Source organism: Lagopus muta, chromosome 1 (genome assembly GCF_023343835.1).
Source record: "Lagopus muta isolate bLagMut1 chromosome 1, bLagMut1 primary, whole genome shotgun sequence".
Taxonomy (NCBI): Eukaryota; Metazoa; Chordata; class Aves; order Galliformes; family Phasianidae; genus Lagopus; species Lagopus muta.
This window is the reverse complement of record NC_064433.1, coordinates 142,246,074-142,266,500: the sequence shown is the minus strand read 5'-3', so window position 1 is coordinate 142,266,500 and position 20,427 is coordinate 142,246,074. Positions and strand designations below refer to the sequence as shown.

General features: G+C 36.4%; 1 protein-coding gene across 3 annotated transcripts in view; it reads right to left on the bottom strand.

The window, feature by feature from the left end:
• Positions 1-20,427, bottom strand: part of NALCN (sodium leak channel, non-selective) — a 212,504-nt gene that overhangs the window by 33,599 nt on the left and 158,478 nt on the right. For all 3 annotated transcript variants that reach the window (XM_048929331.1, XM_048929321.1, XM_048929339.1), the window contains exons 16-18: positions 14,728-14,864; positions 13,332-13,473; positions 1,944-2,017 (exon numbers count right to left, since the gene is read on the bottom strand). In XM_048929331.1, the coding sequence (XP_048785288.1) occupies positions 1,944-2,017; positions 13,332-13,473; positions 14,728-14,864 (353 nt within the window). The remainder of the gene's footprint in view (positions 1-1,943; positions 2,018-13,331; positions 13,474-14,727; positions 14,865-20,427) is intronic.

Sequence of the window (20,427 nt, the reverse complement as noted above, 5' to 3'; positions counted from 1 at the left end):
ATCTATTATTTTATTTTCAACTAATAATTTAAAATATTCTTATTCTGCCTTTGAAATTTTTGTTCAGAGAAGAATCGATGAGAAGTCCTCTTTGATCCAAAGACCTGGCCTGAAGGACCAAATGCAAGTCGGTGGGATTGAAATTGCAGGGACTGTCTTCCAATTATGTCCTGGAACCTTGAGAACCTTGATAAACTGAAACAAAGATTCATCTGGATTCTCTTCCCACTCTGCTTCAGACTTTTCCAGAAAAGGAAAAAGTTCAGGGCTGATGGATGAATTCAGGAAAACAAAACAAAACAAAAAACCAAACCAAGAAACACACAGAAAACCCTACATACATATTTATATATACTATATACTAATAACTAAGAATACATTTTTAAAAAGTGAGGTATTCTCTCTGTCCTTATGTTTTCTATGTGTTATAGTGTACAGAAAAACGTTAAAGCAACTTGACATTTTTGTAACTCTATGGGCATTGGTAATATTTGGTAATATTATATTTGTAATTTGTATTGGTAATTTGGTAATATTATATTTTATAATATAACAAGGAAATTAATTGCAAATGCTTTACTAAAACACTGGCAAGAAATCTGTTTCTCGAATAATTTTAAGGATTTTTGTTTAATTCAAATAATCCTCTTATCTATCCATAACAGTAATGCTTGCAAAAATCAAGATATATTTGTGTAGTTGAAGTGCCCTAAATTTTATTTAAAAGGAATACTTAGGTCTTTTATTTATATTTCTCAGTAATATTTTGACAGAGAGCATTCACTGGAATTAGTAATTGTGTTTCATAAGAATGTGCTTAAAGACAGATAAAGTTGCACATTAACTTCCACAGTTCTATCTGTGCAGTATTCTTACAGAGTATTAAAAAGACCTAATAAGCTGTGATATTGCTTAAATAGCATGCAAATCCAAGGAATATTCCAAGCAATTTGAAAAGATGCTGAACTCCTATTGCACCATTTCTCATAAAACTTTGCCCTACAACATATAATTCTGCAGCTGTACTTCTCAAATGAATTATTAATACTTATACTAATTATTTCCTCAGGACTAGTCATTGATAACTTTCTAAAAATGCACCTGCTTTGGTGACAATGTAAATATAAAGTCACAGAATCACAGAATCACAAGGTTGGAAACGACCTGCAAGATCATCTAGTCCAACCACCCTCCCATTCCTATCAGTGCCACAAGCACTAAACCATCTCTCGTAGCTCCTCATCCAGGCGCCTCTTGAACACTGCCAGGGATGGCGACTCCACCACCTCCCTGGGCAGGCCATTCCAAAGTCAAAGTGATCTATAATCTGTTGGCATTGCTGATGCACATTATATCCACAATAATCACTCTAATGTAAAACTGACAGTGGCATGAAAATCTGCAGCATAGCATTTCTCAAACAGGTCTTGTAGACTTGGGTATGTATTGCTTGCTTGCAGTAGTGAGTACTTACTTTAAACAGAGTACCAAAATGAGCAATTATTATCAAAACATCAGGAACCCCTTCTAGAGAAGTCACACTTCTGGAGTCTTTGTCACTGTACATTTCCTACTTGGAAGATGATTACCTGTAGTCTGTGCTTTCAAGCATACAATCTCCATGAATATTTATTCTCACAACTATGTAAGAACTAGGCTGGAATTCCCTAGATAAAGTCAGTCTGTTTACATGGAGTTATTTTTGGGTTAATTTTGATGGGAGAAGTGAAAACAGTTGAAACAGAATCTTTCTACACAGTACAGAATTCGAATACTTATTGAAGAACCTCTCTCTCACTGCTCTTTTAGTGTGCGATGTACCCAAAGAACAATTTATCTTTGATAACTAAGGTAACAGACATACTACAAAGGGATAGACTACTATTAATATTACACCTGCAGTAACATTAATGAAAAACAAAGTCACAAGACACTGACATTACCTTAGGATTTTATTGATTGCTGCCTCTTTTTCCAGAAGATTTCTTGCTCTGATGCTGAAAACAGATTTACGAAGCTATAAAGTCAAGAAAAAAAAGTATGTTTTAATTATCATAAAGTAAAGCATGCATATTGATAGACCAATGAAACATAGCACTGAGAATACTTAAAATTAAACAAATATTTCTCCATAATACAGATATTTTTCACAGCTTGTGTCCCTGATGTTATTTGCCAGGAAACCAATGCTAGAAAAAGATGAAAACTTGCAGAGCAAGTTTATTGACTGCATTAAGTCCTATCCTTTTCTCGCAGCTTTGGGTATTCTTGACCCAGTTCTGGTACAAAGAAGCAGATAAGTTTTGATTAGCACTAATATTATTCCCTTTACTACAGATTTATTTTCTCCCCCAGCTGGCCAACTAACACCTTTGTCATTGTTACACCTCTCCTGCCCATTTCTGATCCAATTTTAAGCATATTCTTGCTAAAGCTATTCAACACTTCCTTAATATTAAATGAAAAGTCTGGGTTACAAGAAAAAAACATTTTCTTGTAACTTTATTCCCTCCTCCAAAATGGAGAAGTTGAGGAGCTTCACCTACAATGAGCAGAAAGCCTGTAGCACTTTATAAGAATTAACTCTGCCAGCTGTTTGGAGATCATTATCTTAAAGAAAACAGAGAGATTTAGGAGCTTTTTTTTTTTTTTTTTTTTTTTTTTTTTATAAAATCAATCTGAAATGGGCATTTATTTAAAGCTATTTATTATAAATAATGGACTAGTCTAATTGATGTGTGTCTTCAGGATTCATTACTCACGGACTTGAGATTATTTACAGATGCATTAATTACAGATTTCTGAAAAGCTACCACAAACCCAAAGTCACTCAACAACAATTTTGCTAGAATTCTTCTCAAGACTTAGATCAAACTCTGATTCACAGGAAGATATCTCCCTATAAGGAAAAACAGAAGCCTAGAAAATATCTTAAAACTTACTTCCTTGACTTCTCTTAACAAAATAGCTGTTGTTTTTAGGCCCCACTTGTAATGGCCAGTTAATTGTTCTGTAGATGTGAATCTTTCATATATTAAAATACATTTCCAAGGGCTTAAAATCATTTATAAGACTTCAAAATATGGTACCTTACTGTGTGTTCAAATATATCTTGCACTACAAAAAGCAATGGCAACTCTTTCACATCTTTATTTTTTCTAACGTCAGTGATTAGCAACTGGCATCTCAGAGAACTATTTTGTTTTTCTTGCATCGGGATTGGAAAAAAAAATCCAAACACCAATAGTACCTATTATTTTGCAAGGTGTTAGTTGTTATTATTTTTTTTAAGGTCTACATTAAACTTATGGGGATAATGAAGGTGGAAAACTGTCTTTGTCTATTTGTTTCAGTTTTTTTTTTTGTTCTTGTACAAATAATTGTCATAGAATAATTACAATTAGATCAAACACCAAGGAAAATTAAGGATTGCCTACTAATGCCTGATGTCCACTTATTTCTAGTGTAAATTATTTGCTTGCTCACGTAGCATAGAAAAATAAAAGATTTTGAACAGAGAAAGCATTTATTTCCTTCCAAATCCAGTTTTTGCTAAGTGTCAGAAAAAATGAATCAAATTGAGTTTCCTGATTTTTTCTGCAGCTTCCTATCTGCCACAGACCACTTCTTTTAGATGTTTAAAAGAGATGTAAAAACACTTTGGCATTAAGCGAGTGGCCCAAAAAAGAAAATTCACCCAGGCTGTCAGCAAGGGAAGGTGCTCTGGAAAAGCAGAGCATTTGTGCAGATACAGTTAGTGCCCTCCATGCCACCCAGTGGCAGCGAGTAAGACCGAAACAATAGCTTCTAACAGGCAAGGGCTGTGGCACAGCTTCTGTGGCAAGGGCTACGCATGTCCTCTGAGTCCTCGCTCCAGTCAGTGAGACTTATGAAGAAAACTAGCTATCAAACTTACGCCTGAAGCTGTACAGCCTTGGGCTTTAACCATGGTCAGAGCATACTTGATAGTTCTAGGTTTAGGTGCAGTTCTGAAGGTTTATCACCATGTCCACCTGTGCACCGTGATAGAGTTTAGGCTGCCAGGTATCCAGCTGTTTAATCCGGGTGTACAGCTTTTAAAGATGATTGCTCCTTAGGACTTAGGAGTTCTTGTTTCAGTGGAATACCACTGAATTTATCTTAAATTTAAAATATTCAGTAGAAGCAATTGTGAGAATCCTTCTTTGTTTTTTTTGGCTCAAAGCTTGCTTCTTGAGGTATCTCTTGTGATAAGACTTGATTGATTTGCTGAGGATGCAAGTGATGGGTGCTACTGTGTGACAATCGACATCATGTTGGGAACATTTAAAAGCCCCTTCCTCCAGAGCTGCTTCCCTCCGGAAGAGAGTGCTCAGGAGTGTTCACTGGTGGAAGATCTGGCCTGTGACTAAACAGCTCCAGCTAGATATGGGAAAACTGGGGAATGATACCATCGTGTCCTTTGAAAAACAGAATGCAGATGCAGAGTCCTGCTCCCTAATATCTTCTGGCAAGGCCTGGAAGGTGGGAATAAAGGAGTTTCTGCTGAGATCCCAGAGCCAGAAGCTGCCACTCCAAGGAGAGCTGACTCAACCACTTTGGGTTTGAGCTGTCAGTCCAAAGACAGCTGACTCGACCACTTTGAAACCATTGAAAAGAGGCCATCATCACCATGGTCACATTGTCATCAACAGAACAATGCCCAATGACTCACCACTACTGAAGATCAGTGACTGAACTACAAACCACGCTGGATCCGTGGTGGTGACTATCTCCCTCTTGCTGCCTATAAAGACTCCTTGCTTCTTCTTTTCTATCTTTTCTATCGCCCTCCTTCCCTTCCCCATTACTCTAATTCATAATAGTGTCCATCCTCCCCTTCCCCGTCTCCCTAATTAAGATCTGTAATAAACTGGCCGGGCCAAGATTTGAACCGTTGTTTCTTAATCTTATGCAGGGTATACAGATATTAAAAGAACCTCCTCTCCCTCCTATAAATTGGAGCGAGACAGCAATACAAAATAGTTTTTTTAGATGTGTACATACAATCAACATTTCATGCTTAAAAGTACCAGCCATCAAATATCAATATGTGTATGTCAGAATCAAAGATTACTACAGATTTTTAAATGTGTCTGCATTAGATAAATCAACCAGACTGTTTCCTGTTTAATTTTTCAAATTTGCATAGCACACCAGGCAAATGCAATGGAACTGCAGAAATAGAAAATGAGGTTGGTTATCACTGTGTTATTTAATAATGTCTAGATGCTGCATGGAGAAGGAGGCTGGCAATTAAAAACTTGTGATACCTGCTGAGTTTCTGACTGTTGTAGAGGAAATTACTGGCAGTTTTAATTCAGAAAAGACATTACTTGATCAGATGATACAGAATTACTGTATATAATCTACTGTATACCGTATATAATCTACTGAGGTTATTTTAGTGCCTCCTTGTTTAGCCTGCTGTTTTTTTTTTAGCATACATTGTGATGTACTATGAGGGCATCCTCAAATGTACTGCTATTCATATACATTTATTTATTTATACAGGCCGTAAGTACACTTAGAGCAGAAATAACAGGGCCACATAAAGTTCTGCTATAGAGCAATATTTTCTTAGCATAAGACACTGTCCTGAGATCTAACAGCATCTATTAGCTTTTCATATATTTTCAGAGTTTCTTGGACTTACAAAGGAACAGCTGTGACAGGTCAGTAAGGTACCAGTAATACTTCCTGGATGAAATGATTTTCGATGGAAAACATGTGCTTCCATAATACCATGAATAAAACATCTCTTGATTTCCACATTCCTTTCAGTTTATTTATACAACCATGCCCGTGGACACAGAATTAGGAAATCTGTATGTACTGCCTCTTCAACAAATACTAGCACCCTTCATTGCTGCTGTTGGTAGGAAAGTCTTTGGGAAGACAGAATGACTCAGTCCTGTCAGTGTGAACCTGATCTGAATTCTGCGTTCCCATATAGTTCTGTTTGTCCAAAGTGACAGGGACAAAGCAGTGAACCGCTGTATCCGCTGTAAAGGCAGCTAAATCACTGACTATTGTTGCTCTGCAAGTGCCACCCGCTGCTTTGGAAAGGTACTGCAGACATGTGAAATGAAAATCTTTAGTAGTATGCTTAAAAATTCGAGAGAGAATTATTTGCATGAGATTTAAGGAAAGAATCACAGAACAGTGTCTTTGCTAGATGACAAATTAGGATCAGTTCCATAACCAAAGTATACTGGCACAGCAGCGCTGACTTCAGGGGGATCTGTAACAACTCATAACAGTTTAGGTATGTCTCACTTGTTCTAAGTTTTGAGAAATGCCATTTATTGTCAAACTTTTGATATATTTTTCTAGTGATGTGTTTGTGGTATATAAACTGCAGCAAGCTCTGCACAAAGCAATTGTTTTCAAATTGAATTTGACATAGAATTTTGTCTTATCAACAGGTTAAATTGTGTTAAACTATGTGATGACATAGCATAACATTTTTGTATTGTTGCAGAGTTGGCAGGAGAGACAAACCAGTATTGGTGGGTGTTCTGCAGCAAAAGGTGAGACAAACTCACAAGAAAATAATGGGATACAGATGTCTGACAAGTGTAGCCAATAATGACCAAAAAAAACCCCAAAAAAACACAATAGATTTTTCGAAGGCAATCTCTTAAGTGTTATACAAACATTAGAATTTCAGTGTAGTGCTCTTAATAGCAATAATTTATAAACAACTTTTAGATTGTATGGGAATACTCTTCTGAATCATGCCAGAAATTCCAAGCAAGGGGAAAAAAATAATCTAAAGTTTCTGTTTCAGTTTGCAATTTGCTCAATGCCTATTGATGATTTATGCAGGCTTGCTGAAAGAACAGATTAAGTTAAACATATTTAAACATATATATGAGGGTATATATGAGGAGACAGTGCAATAAGTGATATTTTAGAGTTATATTTAAGAAACAGTGAGGAAATAATGTTTATTTGTGCAGAGTCTGTTCAAGACTTGAGCATTCCATTAAATACAAGATATATTTGGCCCAAAAGAGTTTGCTGTGTAGCCTCTCAAATGCAGGCATAGTTATTTTTTCATTTTTTCAAGATATCCTGTTTATGCATCTTTGGCCTGCAGATACCAGACTCTATCAAAACAAATGTGACAGAAAACTAAAAAGTTATGAAAAGCAAACTACAAAACTGGAAATTGTTGACAAGCACCTACCAAAATTTTCAAGAGAACTGATGTAGGATAAATGTCTGAATCACAAGGAAATCAGTGAGCAATTTCTAAAGGTCTTTTGAAAACTTTGCTTAATGCTTGTAGAATCATAAAGGATGCAAGGAACCTCTAGAGATCCATTTCCCCCACTCAAAGTAGAACTAACTTTCAACTTTGAAAATCTGTCCTTCAGCACGGCTGTTCTTTATAAGAAACAGGCTCACAAAACAGTCATGAAAGTGGTCTACCATTAGATGAGTGCAACAAGGAATCAATTATTGTCTCTTTTGATCAGACGTCTGGAAGAAGTGGGCATAATCTCCTTAACTCTCTAGAGTCACTGACCTGAAATAGACTTCATACCTTTTGTAGATCTTGTTGGCTGCCTGGAAAGCCAAGCTATTCTAATTAGCTGATTATTGGTCTGGAAAATCTACATGGCCCTTCATAACCAGGGATCTTTTTCAGTAAAGTCTGAAAATGTGGACAAAGCTAATACCAGCAAAGTTATAAATCCCCTCAAAAATTAAAGAGGATGCTAATAGTTCATCTCAAACAAACACATGGAAGCTCCAGGGAGGAAGAGTCCCTCCCTTCAAGTCCTTTGACTTTACTTTGAGTAAATATTGTAAAGAGGGGGCTCATGGCAGCCAACAGAAGGATGGACTCCTGGCCAACCTATTATGGAGACATGATACAGTCTGCTGGATGAATAGCAGTAGAGCAAGAGGCTCCACTCCAGGTGTTATTTTCAGATCAGGCCTCGTAATACAGGAGCTGTAACAATTTTGCCATGTCTGAATTTTAGTCGATTGAAGAAACAAGAGGAGTATGATCAGTCCCTTGTGTTTTAAGGCATCTTCTATCAAACCTTCAATCTGTAAATGCAAATCTGATGAAATAGAAAGACAGTAACTGATAGAAGTGACAAATCATGGCACATTGAAAATGGCAAAGAATGCAGTTCCCAGTTACCTTTGTCTCAGAATGTAACTGAGAATTGGGCAGGATTCTTAGCACCCTATATAGAGGAAAGAGTGACAAAGCAATTTAAAATCACCAGTAGCCTGAGACAGACCATAACAAGAACAGTGCCTTATTATTGCAGTTCTACCTTCTCTGCTCTGAAATACGGTCAGAAAATAAAATATTACAGGATGAAGTGTGAAAACACTTTATGAGAATACAGTTTACAAATTTGTCTTTTCACGTAAGTTAATATATATTATTGTATATATTATTTATATTATAATGTTATATTTTATTATTTATTTTATATTTATAGTATATTATATATATAATATTTATATATACATTATTTTATATTATTATTTTATGTTATTATTTAGATACGAGCATTGTTATTTATCTGCTTAAACTGAAAAAAAAAGCCAACAACCCAAATCTCTAAAAGATGCAAAGTAGACAAAGTATCCTAATTAATTTTCAGAAAACCTGAAATGTGTCATGGTGTTTCCGTATATTAACTTCATTAGAAAGATCTCAGTAAGAACAGACATGAACAAAAATAATCTCCTTTGAAAATCAAGCTGTAATAATCAAGAAATAATGGACTCACAAGCCATTCTTATTCTATCAGGTAGATTGTTTTAATGGCTCTTCTGAACATTCTATCTAAATAGCTTTTGGCAATATCCTGCAGATGACATAAGTAGGTAAGACTGAAGAACTTGTCTAGGCTTAATTAACAAGAGATGTAAGGACAGTGACGTTGTGGACAGAGATCTACTTAGATACTCAGAGAGAGGAGACTAGGGTACAGTTTGTTTGATTTTTGATGATATTTATTCACAAAGTTTTGCAAAAAATACCTGAGAAAAAAATATAGTCTTAATGTTTACATATCACTATCCTTTTCTGCTTGGAATTCATGTGCAATTTCAATTTATTAGCTTCTGTTATATTCAGAATTAAGGAGATATGGTTATTTTTTTCAAATCACATAGCTAACAAAATAATCAGAAACATGGCAGAATTCTATTGTACTTTTTGTGTACAAGTTCTGCTTTGCACAATAGAACATGGAAAGAAAAGTTCAGAAGAGGCTGATTAACCTTGAACATGAGTTTATGACAAGAAATGCCAATTCACTTCAGAAAATGACCGTTCATGGATAAATATACTATCCTAGTTTCTCTTCTTAGAATTAAAAATAGGAATACAGTCTATAAGAGTGTCTTTGTGCCTGATGATTTTCTAAAAGGTATCTTAGGACTTTCTGTTTTCAGTACCAAAAGGTTTTTCAGCTCCTACAATTACAAACAACTTCTGCAAAGAAAAACTCTTTCAGAATATCTTTGGAATGGAAGTAGTTATTTTTGCAAGAAACAGAATAGTTAACGGAAGAAGCTGAGAGCAGACCTGAAGACATGCTGGAACAAAATACCACATTAAGTAAAAACAGTAAGAAGAGATTGCATGTCTCAGCAGCTCAGAAATGGAGTATGCATGATGCTGAACAGCATGCATCAAAGGTTGTGGTCAGTCTTATGTGTTGAATGTGTATGGAAAATAATAACCAGATAAAATCATGAACATTCCCTGAGGTGCTGAAAACAGATTTCTACATAAACCAAGGGGAGTTGATCTCCAAGGAGGTACTCTGACCCTTCCAGGATGAGGCTTATAATCGGGTTGACGTTTGTGTCCCATCCCATCTAACTTTAACAGATATCAGATAACAGCAGGATCATATCTGGGAATGAAGCCAAACAGACACATGCAAAAAACCACAACCACCAGGTGCAAAGCTCAGCAGCCCACCTGCTAAGTAACACAGGTCATCATGAACACATCACCTCAGTGCCCTGCTCTGCATGCCGACTCCCCAAAGAACGCAGAACGCAGTATGAGGTCTGCTGCTTAATATTCATAGTCCTTCATGGTAATAGCTGTGGCTACCTTCGAGATCAGCATTCTCTTTTTGGCTATCACCTCCCATCATACAGCTGCTGCTATAACTAGGAAATCAACGGGAGAGGCATATGGTGTGGGAGGCTGAGCTTCCACAGGAGCTAGACCTTAATTACGGATCTTGTTCCCAAAGGGAAAATGGAATGGCTATGAACTTCACTGCTTGTAGAACTAAAAGCAAAACTCATGCAAGTGAAAGGAAACACGATGGTAAAGGAGACAGAAAAATAAATATTTGCTACTGTCCAATTAATCTTAAAAATGAAGAAATAAAGAGACCAACTTGTTTATACTATTTCATCTAAATGAGAAGTGAAAGTCTGAGCAGTAAACTGTGTGGATATATTGAAAACCCTTTTGTTTTGTTTTGCAATTCACTCCTGCTGTGCCACAGCTGTAAACATGCACATGGGTATATCTACATAATAAGCCATAGGCATTTTCAAAGTTCATCTCGTGAGCCTGTCAGTTTTGAATTATGATTTAACAGTGAGTGATGTGCTGTGTTGTGTGATCAAAGATAAGTAACTAATTTGGGAGCATCCTCTCAGCAACAATTTTTAGAATGGCTTGCTAGAAGATGTATGTCTCTTAAAAAGCACTCTGATGTGTTTCTTTTTTCCTTTGATTCTAGCCTTGAAGTTAATAGCTCAAGGCCAATGCTCTACTACCACAGCTGAATTTTATTAGACACCTGATTTCTTGTAAATCTTATAGCTTGTTTGTTTTCTGCCCCCTGAATCTTGCTGCAAATAGTCTTCAGGCTCACTTCCAAGAGCCATCACAGTGAGATGTCTTTATTTTCAGTCAATTTCCTTTCGTCTCATCTTCCCACACCAAAAAATCATTTGTGAACACATATTTCAACCTGATCTCTTGCCCAAGAACTCACGGAAATATTGGTTAGATAAGAAATTTCCCAGTGTGTTGTGAATAGTTTTCATATTTCCCTCTGTCTCTGTAAAGCTACCTTTCTGCCATAACTACAAGGTTCATGTGATATCATAATTTTTTTTTTTTTTTAAAAAAAGGAGCACCACAAAGGAAGGAAAGAGTCAAATCTGCCAGCAGAATCCCACGTTTTGGTTCCATTCTATTTTTTTCTATCAACTACAATGCAAAAGAGATGTGAAAAGTTTCCGAAGCTATCACATTGTTATCTGGAGGAGTGGAAATGCACCCTGCTATGCACTAATACCTGTAAAATGTTTGGTCAAGTTTCCTTTTGTTTTACAAAGCAAAGTAAGGTATACATGCAAGGTCTACATTTAAATACAACCAGTCATTCCAAGCTTGTTTTAAGGATATTTTTAAGAAGATTTGTGCATACAAAAGTGAGGTTGCCTTGGCAACTGTAACTATAGAAAGCCAGAGTAATTACTTTCATAAAATCCTACATGGTGCTTACTCCCTCTTAATAGGAATGTGCAAATACTTTACGTTTAGCTACATTTGTCGAAAATATTACTCATAATTGATTCTACCTTTGAGACATAGAAAATCCAAAAGTACATACTTACAGCAGGTTAAATAGTCAAAAAACAATTTGCAAAAACTTATTTCAATTCAAAATGTAAAGTCAGATCAGTCATATTTGCTCTTGGAGCGAAGGGAAAAGAGCATACTCTTCTATTTTCATATTGAAAAATCTCATTCAATAAACTCTGCCATTTATTCAGCTATCTTAAAACACAACCAGAAAGGACTAACTTTTGTAAACAGCAATGAGACAAAGTTAAGACTACAATTCAAACAGACCTACTAAATCATTGCACAGCTCTGCACTGCACACTGTGGACCTATGTATGTGGCTGGAACATACTTAAGCTCTCTCTCACTCATCTCTTCATTACATGAAATAAATATCACTGATTTCCCTGGCACAGTGTTTGAGGTCCATCCTTAATAACATTTGGCATAGTTCTGCTGACCCATAGGATTATCAGTTAATAACTTATCTGATAACTCTTCTGTGCTTGTTAGATTAGATGGTGTACATACAGGCTTGATCCTATCCCATAGCATTCTTTGTCTGATGAACAACACCTGCACCACAGACCTTCCTCTCAGGCTGTCCTGTTCAGCTTTGGTTTACTGATGCCATTGACTACATCCTTCTACAGGAAGGAGCCCTTGCATTGCAGTAGGCATGAAAATTAACAGTAGTTTGTAAATTGTCTCTTGACATTCATTAGCAGAAGAGTATTACTTTCCATTGTCTACTTTCTGCCTGCTACCCTGAATTCTAGTTGCAAACCTCCTACTACAGAAGCCAAATACATTGCACAACTACATGTGTCCTCTTTCCTTTCCTCGCTTGTGACTCTCTGTCATTCTTAAACTGTACTTCCAAACCTCTTGTCAGTCTTCAAACAGGATTTGAGCACCCCATTATCAGTTATGAAAATACTTACACACGTCACTAATTAGTTATATAATTTTACAAGTGATCAAGAACTGATATCAGTGTAGATGCCACTAGAAATCTGGGAAACCAGTATCTACCACAACACACATGGAGTGCTTTTCTGACTCTGTAGTTACATATGGTGCCAGAAGTCACAAACATTTACTCATGCAGCAGCACCACAGTCATCATCATTCCAAGCAATCCTGGTATTTTTCAAATTCAAACATCTATGCCAGTCCACTTGGGAGACTATCAGCATTTAACACAATGAGTCTCAAATGCACACGTTCAGCATCTGTTTTCTAGTGACTCCTAAACCTATCTACATAGATGTAAATGTCCTCTAAGTAGCTAGAATAATTCTTAGATTTTTACTTATCTCCACTGATTACAATCAACCTTGCTTCAGTGACTGAGTTTTCAATGCTTCAAAAGTAGCAAGCCAATCACACATTCACTGTGGTATTCACAGGCTTTTAATTTTCTACTAGCTTCTCATTATTAACAGCAAGACTAAAAAAATGTAGGTACATAAGATGGATTAATTGAACAAAACTATGTACCACAGTCTGAGTTTTTAAGCTAAAGGAGAGAGGAAAATTTAAACCAAGTGAGGAACTGCTGTGATGCCTGCTTTAGGCTATCAAAGTTAAACATAACCTTTTATTTTGCGTTCACTTGTATTTGCTTTTATGTAATTTGACAAACTGTGTAATCTGAGATCTTTCTTCACAATACTCAAGGGAAGATCTATAGTGCTGAATACTCTTGAATTACCTTTTGATCAATATATTTGTTTTCCTCAATTGCTGATCTTTTAGAGTGGTCACAGGATGAAGATGATGCTGAAGGAAGTCTTCGCAGCAGACAGCTGGTGTCTTGTTGCTGGCGATCAATAAACTGCTTCATGAAACTTTCCCTTGTGAACAAACAGAAGATACTGATGGATTAAAGACCCCAGAAAAGTTAATATTTGGTTTTCTTTATAGTATGTCACAACACATTAGTGCCAAGGTGAGCAATAAGGAAAAGGTATGCTAAACTGTAGATGAATAAATGGACAGAGTACAGAAAAAATAACTGATAAAACATAAATTTAGTTATTAAATCTGTAGCTGAATTAAGAAGTAAATGGCTTGCATGTAGCTTCAAAGAAAACAGTTTAATTCCTTTTAAAAATAATTATGAGAATTTTGACTATTTATTTGCTAATTAAAGTGCTAAATATTTAAAGTGCCTTTTGCAGTTTTTGGCTCTTCTGAGCTCATTACACTGTGAGTTGTTGCTGCAATATAAATCAAACGCTGATATCACCCAAAAGAAACATACTTCCTGCAAGAAATTCTTTCTTCAAGACTTCAAACAACATCTGTTCATATAACTGCTCAGAATGCCAGTATTAAGGCACTTCAGCAATTCTGTGCCTCACATATGCCACGTTTAAAATGCAGAATTGTATGTTTACAACAAATGTACATTCATCTTGCTGTCTTCTAAGTTTAGCGGTAGCTTAGTAGTAGTTACAGTTTTCAGTGTTGACTATATCATAACTAATTTTGTCTGGAGTTTCACGTAGTAGAATAGCTTCAGATTCGAAGATCTGATTTGCTGCAGATTTGAGGCAGCAGCCCTAAGATTTCTGTAATCCTTCTTAGGATTTTGTCAAGAAGAATGAATGGCATTATTAACTGATGGTCTAGAAGCCAACTGTGAAGTGAGTTTTGCAGGAAAGTGGTAACAGCAGTCGTCCAAAGAGGGGAAAAGGTCATCACAATGTAACTGCTGTTTGATGATCTGTGCTATCCACTCTTCATGATTTGCTGTCAGTTGATCTCATCTTTAAAAAGTCAGTAAGAACTGATTAGACTGTTGCTTGTCTGCTAAGAACCTAAACCTGGAATGGGAGTGGAATGACAACAGTGTACTTTTCAATTATATTTTATTTGTGTTGGTTCCAGTCGATCTAGTTCCTTTCATTAATATGTTATAATGACAGATTGGGTATTTTTCAGGTAAAAATAAAATGTCAGCTCCTTTCTACTTCAATATTAATTTTGCTTTACTTTGATTTTCTGTTAGCTGCTTACTCCATAGGCAAAACAGTTAAGTGTTGTTGGTGCTATGTGACACCAGACAGGCTAATAGTGTATTACCAATGGAAATATTTCAATACCTTATTTTTGGAACGGTGAAATCTGAAGGAAGCTTGGAGATTTTCACCATTTGTGGCCTGTTTGGAAATTTTTCAAAGATGCGTAGACGTAAGGGAAGCTTCTCCTTTGTATCCGCATTTGCTTCACTTTGCTTTAGCTATTAAAAAAAAAAAAAAAAGTTGCTCTGTGATATTGCAGCTTTGTTTTTCAGAATTTGAATAATTGCAATCTCTTAAAGAAACAGAAGATGGCAGCAAAGAACTACAGAGGGTACATTTCCAGCTCAGGAGTATATTAGTCTGTTTGTGCTAGAAACTGACAAGTACTGAACAATACCATGCCTTTAGCTGAAAATAAAAAAATAGGAGGAATGCTAACAATTTTACTTTTAAAATACAAAACATATTAGTGCTCTATTCAATATGCTTATTCTTGTGTTTCCTTCTCAGTTCCCTAACACTTTATGAAGGAAATAAACATCCATGTTCTTTTCTTATTAGTCACATTTTTCTGTATGTATTGACAGCCCTAAAATATTAAAATAGAATGTTTTGTAAAGAGAGGAATTATAAAGGAATCCAGACCTCAGAATAAGGAAATAACAGGAAAATTGTATTTATGTGAGCATTAAAAGAAATAAAAAGGACTCAAAAGAATGCAGTTCTCACAAGGAGCTGCACCAACTCAAATGATGAATGTTGAATTTGTAAACATCCAAAAATGGTTGTGCCATGGACTGCCACACATCTAAGTACTGAAAAGGCAGTAAAAACAGTACATGGACAGATAATGGATACATCTAATGATATAAGATTAAAGAAATTTGATATGGACATGTGATTCCTGAATTCTGATTACTAAGTGTATCAATCCTGAGCATGTAGCAACTCAGTTTGTGTCATCACAACAAAATACCAATCAGAAGGATTCTATGAAACACATTCATTTTAACATTTAGCATTAAATGGGAAATCAAACATTTAATTTCTATCCTCTGTGTATTCAAGCACTGTGTACCATTTCCGTAATCACATCTGATTTATATTATTTAGTTGCAAAGTTCAGTCCTCCTTCCCACACCAGTTTATGTGCACGAGCCTGGGCACATGTATTTTAAAAGTTTTGCACAATCAACACCTGCAGGGAATACTGCTCACAGGTACCAGCTATAGATTTTTACAAAGGTGAATGGAAGTCGAATGGAGCATTTGCACTGCCTTAAGCAGTGCATGCTTCCACAGCATGACACAGAAGAACTGCGCTGCTGCACTGTCATGCTATCAGCAACATCCCCACTTCCAGCCATAGGACAGCTTAAACTGGAAATCGATTCATATCCGGTTGGATACAAGTTGTCATGTGGATTGGAAACTGTTTGAAAGGCTACGAACAAAGACTAATGATTAATGGTAAAGTACTGAATCAGTAGAGAGGGGGAATGTTGCATAAATCTGTATTATGTCCAGTCCTATTTAATGGCTTCCTTAATGATCCTTTAGAAGAAGAAATTATGACATTAATGAAATTCACTTGATCTCAAAATGTGAAGGCTGCAAATACTGCAGTGAACCAAAAAGAGAGACAGAAATAGAAGTAGAGGCAGAAGATAATAAAGACTGAAAATAATTCTAGAGCAAGAATAAGAGCAGAAGATATACCAGAACTTCTACTTCAATACAGCATCAAAAAGGCAATTTGGGCACCACTTACATTACCAGACTAAGGCTATGTTTGCAATCAATTTCTCTTGTTTAGATATAGTCTTAAAAATGGCTCAGAAATCTGCAGCTCTATGCTGCTACGAGGAGCCTATTCCAGGGTGTGCTTTCAATTCTAAATGCCATTTCATTGTCTCACACTGACAAGCCAAAACAGTGGAGAGACATGAAAACAAGGGAAGAGTTACAGAAACAAGTGGGGCAGAGGTGAAAAAATGAGTGAAAGACTAAAGGGGGCCAACGTTAAAATTTCAACAACCATAACTGATAGTAAAACAAAAGGAGGAGATTTAAAATAATGGAAGATTATCTGAAAACAGAATATTTGTAACGGAGTACCCCAAACATAGGAATGGAATTTGTAACGGAGTACCCCAAAGCAAGGATGGAATTAAGAAAGGGAATTTTTAGGCTGAGAATAAAAATTGATATCCTTGCAGGAAAATCTATTAGTGTTCAGAGAGATCTCTGGAGGGAAATGCCTCATCATTTCATTCACACTATACAGAACCCTTCGAATGCCAGAGTATCAGGAAAATGGATTGGATAATCTGCCAGGACTCTTCTGCAACATTATAGTGTTGAAAATCTTTGAGAAGGGGAAAGTTTTAGAGGAAAAAGAGGGTTTTGAGTATCTGCTAGTTTGCTTTTAGTAATAAATCATTGTACAAACAGGTAGGTTTAGGCATGGATTTATTATGTCTCTTGCAGCTATGGACTCCCATTTACAAAAGTCAGAGTATGCAAGATAGAGAGCTTATGATAGATTGCGGTGCTGCCTGAAGTCTCAGTACAGAACAGATCAAAGACTGCTTGGAAACAGGGAACTGCATAGCTAAAGTGACAAGTGAGGGAATAGTAATACCCCCACCCAACTAGGAGAATGATCCAAGATAGGCTTATTATCTAGGTTATTTTAAAATAACCTAAAGTCAAAGCATTGCTACAGAATCTCTCCAATTACACATGCTGTGATAATATTACATATTGGGGACCATGAAGAATATAGCTTCCCTGAGTTCTTCTCTACACATTTAGGGTGTAATTGTTGCTCTGCATGACATACATCCCATTTTATATTGTTGCTTAAATCCTTCACATTTGAACCTTCTTTAACACGTAACACATTTTTAAAGATAAAAAATGAAGCTGAAATGTAGTGATGATGGTGCAGAATTTTTTAGCAACATCTAAATCCAAAATAAAACTTCAGAACTCAAGACATTTTCTCTATGATTTTTATTTTATTATTATTATTACTATTGGCAAGGAAATGGCTTGATGTGCTATGCTGGTCTCTTGGTCTCCAGCTCCAAATAGCCTACTGGGAACAGTTCACTGCTCACTATTTGGTTAGCCCAGTTCCATAGAAGGAATTTATGTCTATTTCCACTATTTTCATGGTTCTTAAGTTCATATGGTCAAATTTAGTGGCACAATATATACAGTACTGCTGTCTACTCTGAGCCAAGATCAGAAGAACTTATCAAAATGTGGTGGAGAGTAAAGGGGAGGAAATCTTAATGTGGGATTCCAGTGGTTCATAGTATCTTGAACAATGCATTCAGATACAAGTTCATGGCACCAAGAACTCTAGATCTGGTTCACACAATTGCTACAGATAAATACAAAGGACAACTGTAACAAGGCAAACTTACTGGTGATATTTACATCTTTTTTCAGTATGACATTATGGCTATGCTTCCATTTGGCTCAAAACAATTTGAAGTGAGTCCCCCCAACCATCTGTACTCGCTGCTTGGTGATTTAGTTTGGGTAGATATGTTGGTATGCAAAACAGATTGTTTTTGGAGGAAACCCATAAGCAGTTGTCCTAAGTACATACAGTAGTATGAATGCTGGTGAAAGTGGAAGAAGGGAGTGGCAAGGGCAATAAAAGGGACAGCAGGTAATGTCTACTGGGAAAAAGGGGCAGGGTCAGCTTCTTAACGTATATGCACACTGGTGGTGGTCAGACATTTGAATCAGGACAGCCAGCAAAGCAATCACTGCCCTATTGGAGATAACAGTCCTCCCAGCAGGAAGCTGGCATCTCCCATAGAATCACACTGCCCTGGCCAGGCCAACAGAGATGCCAAACAACCAACTACAAAAGCTCTCTCATCTATGTTTTAGAAACGAAAGTGTGAAATTTAAGAAAATTGAAATATGTGCTATATTTGAGTACTTCAGCCACACATTGCTACGAAGAACCCGGAGAAATCAATAAAAAATTAAATGGTGGACCTCAGTCTTTTCTATCTTAAAACATTGTAGTACTATCATCTCACAGATCTTAATCACAGTCAGTGTCATTAGGGCGAAAGTAACAATTCTTCTCAAGCATGTATTGTGACTTCCCTGATAGACAGGAGCTAACAGCTTAGGCCATAGAAGAGCTCTGGGGTCAGGTAATGTGAGCATGATGACTTGAACAGTTCAAAGAGCTGAGGTATCTGTTCATATCACCAATTTGCATTTAAAGACAGAAACATCCTTGAAAGTAATGTTCTTGGCAAGGCAAACTGAAAACTCAAATTTAACACAGTCATTGAGTTTCTAGGACATTGACACATTGGTGAGAACATGCCAGAGGAAAAACAGAGTTAATCATATCCCAGGGGATGAGACCTATCCTTCCTAACATTTTTGTTGTTGTTGTTGCTCTCTGTTCATTTAATTATGATTGAAAGAAGAGCTAGCAATGTGCAATTTGTAAAGAATGAAAGATTCACTTTTCCTGCAGTCTGTGAAATTCACTGAAATGCTGTGTAAATACTTCAATGAAATTAAATGATTGTGAAAAATGTAATGTTCAGTGTAATTGCTCAAACTCTTACATTTGAGTTGACAGTTTTCATAACAAGTTGAGATCAATCGTGTCCAAAATTAAAATCTTGTACTACCAATGTACATACAGTTTATTTAGGAAATGGCCAGCTGCCCAGAGTAATTTCATGGTGAGTGTGCAAAGTTCAAACCACTGGAGAAAGTTCAGGGGGTCTCACTGCAGGATAGTTTTAAATTAATATTGTCTGGTACATTACAGTGTGCTGCTATATACTAACATTTTTTTCACTGGAAATCTCCCTTAGGGCTTGTATTTGAAGAATAAAGTGATGATATCATAACTGTGCTACCCTCTTGACAGGGTGCACTACATGGCCCTGCATGCATACCATGCTTTGAGCATGATACAGATAGATGACACTGCAAACTGATACGAGCACTTATTCAGCAGTAGTCCAGACCTGTTTTTCTTATCCAAATTATCATACTTGCCATGATGTCTGATTTGCCAATAGCAACTTTGAACAAAGTCCAATTAACAGTAAATTACATTTAAATTAAACAAAACCAGAAAGGCTAAATAAGTGTTTTTGTTTTCACAGAATCACAGAATCACTAAGGTTTGAAAAGACCTTCAAGATCATCCAGTCCAACCATCCACCCATCACCAACAGTATTCACTAAAGTATGAAATAAAAATAGTGCTCACTAAAGTAAGAAATGCCCTTTTTATCACTAGTCTGAAGACATGGATCTGGTAAATTTTTGGACATGAATGAGAGCTGCACAAAAAGACGCATACGGGAAAACTTTCATAGCCATAATTCATTCAGCTTTGCATAAATCATAGAATCATAGAAGGGCCTGAGTTGAAAAGGACCACAATGGTCAGCTAGTATCAACCCCCTGCTATGTGCAGGATTGCCAACCATCAGCCTGGCCTTGAATGCCTCCAGGGATGGGGCATCCACAATCTCCTTGGGCAACCAGTTCCAGTGTGTCACCACCCTCTATGCGAAAAACTTCCTCCTAATATCTAACCTAAACTTCCCTTATCTCAGTTTAAAACCATTCCCCTTGTCCTATCACTATCCACCTTCATAAACAATCATTAATAAATATATGTCAACATATTTGTACCTGTATTGGATTAAAATTTAAGATAAAGCAGCCGCTCAGTTACTACAATTTACACCTGTAACTCCATTAAAA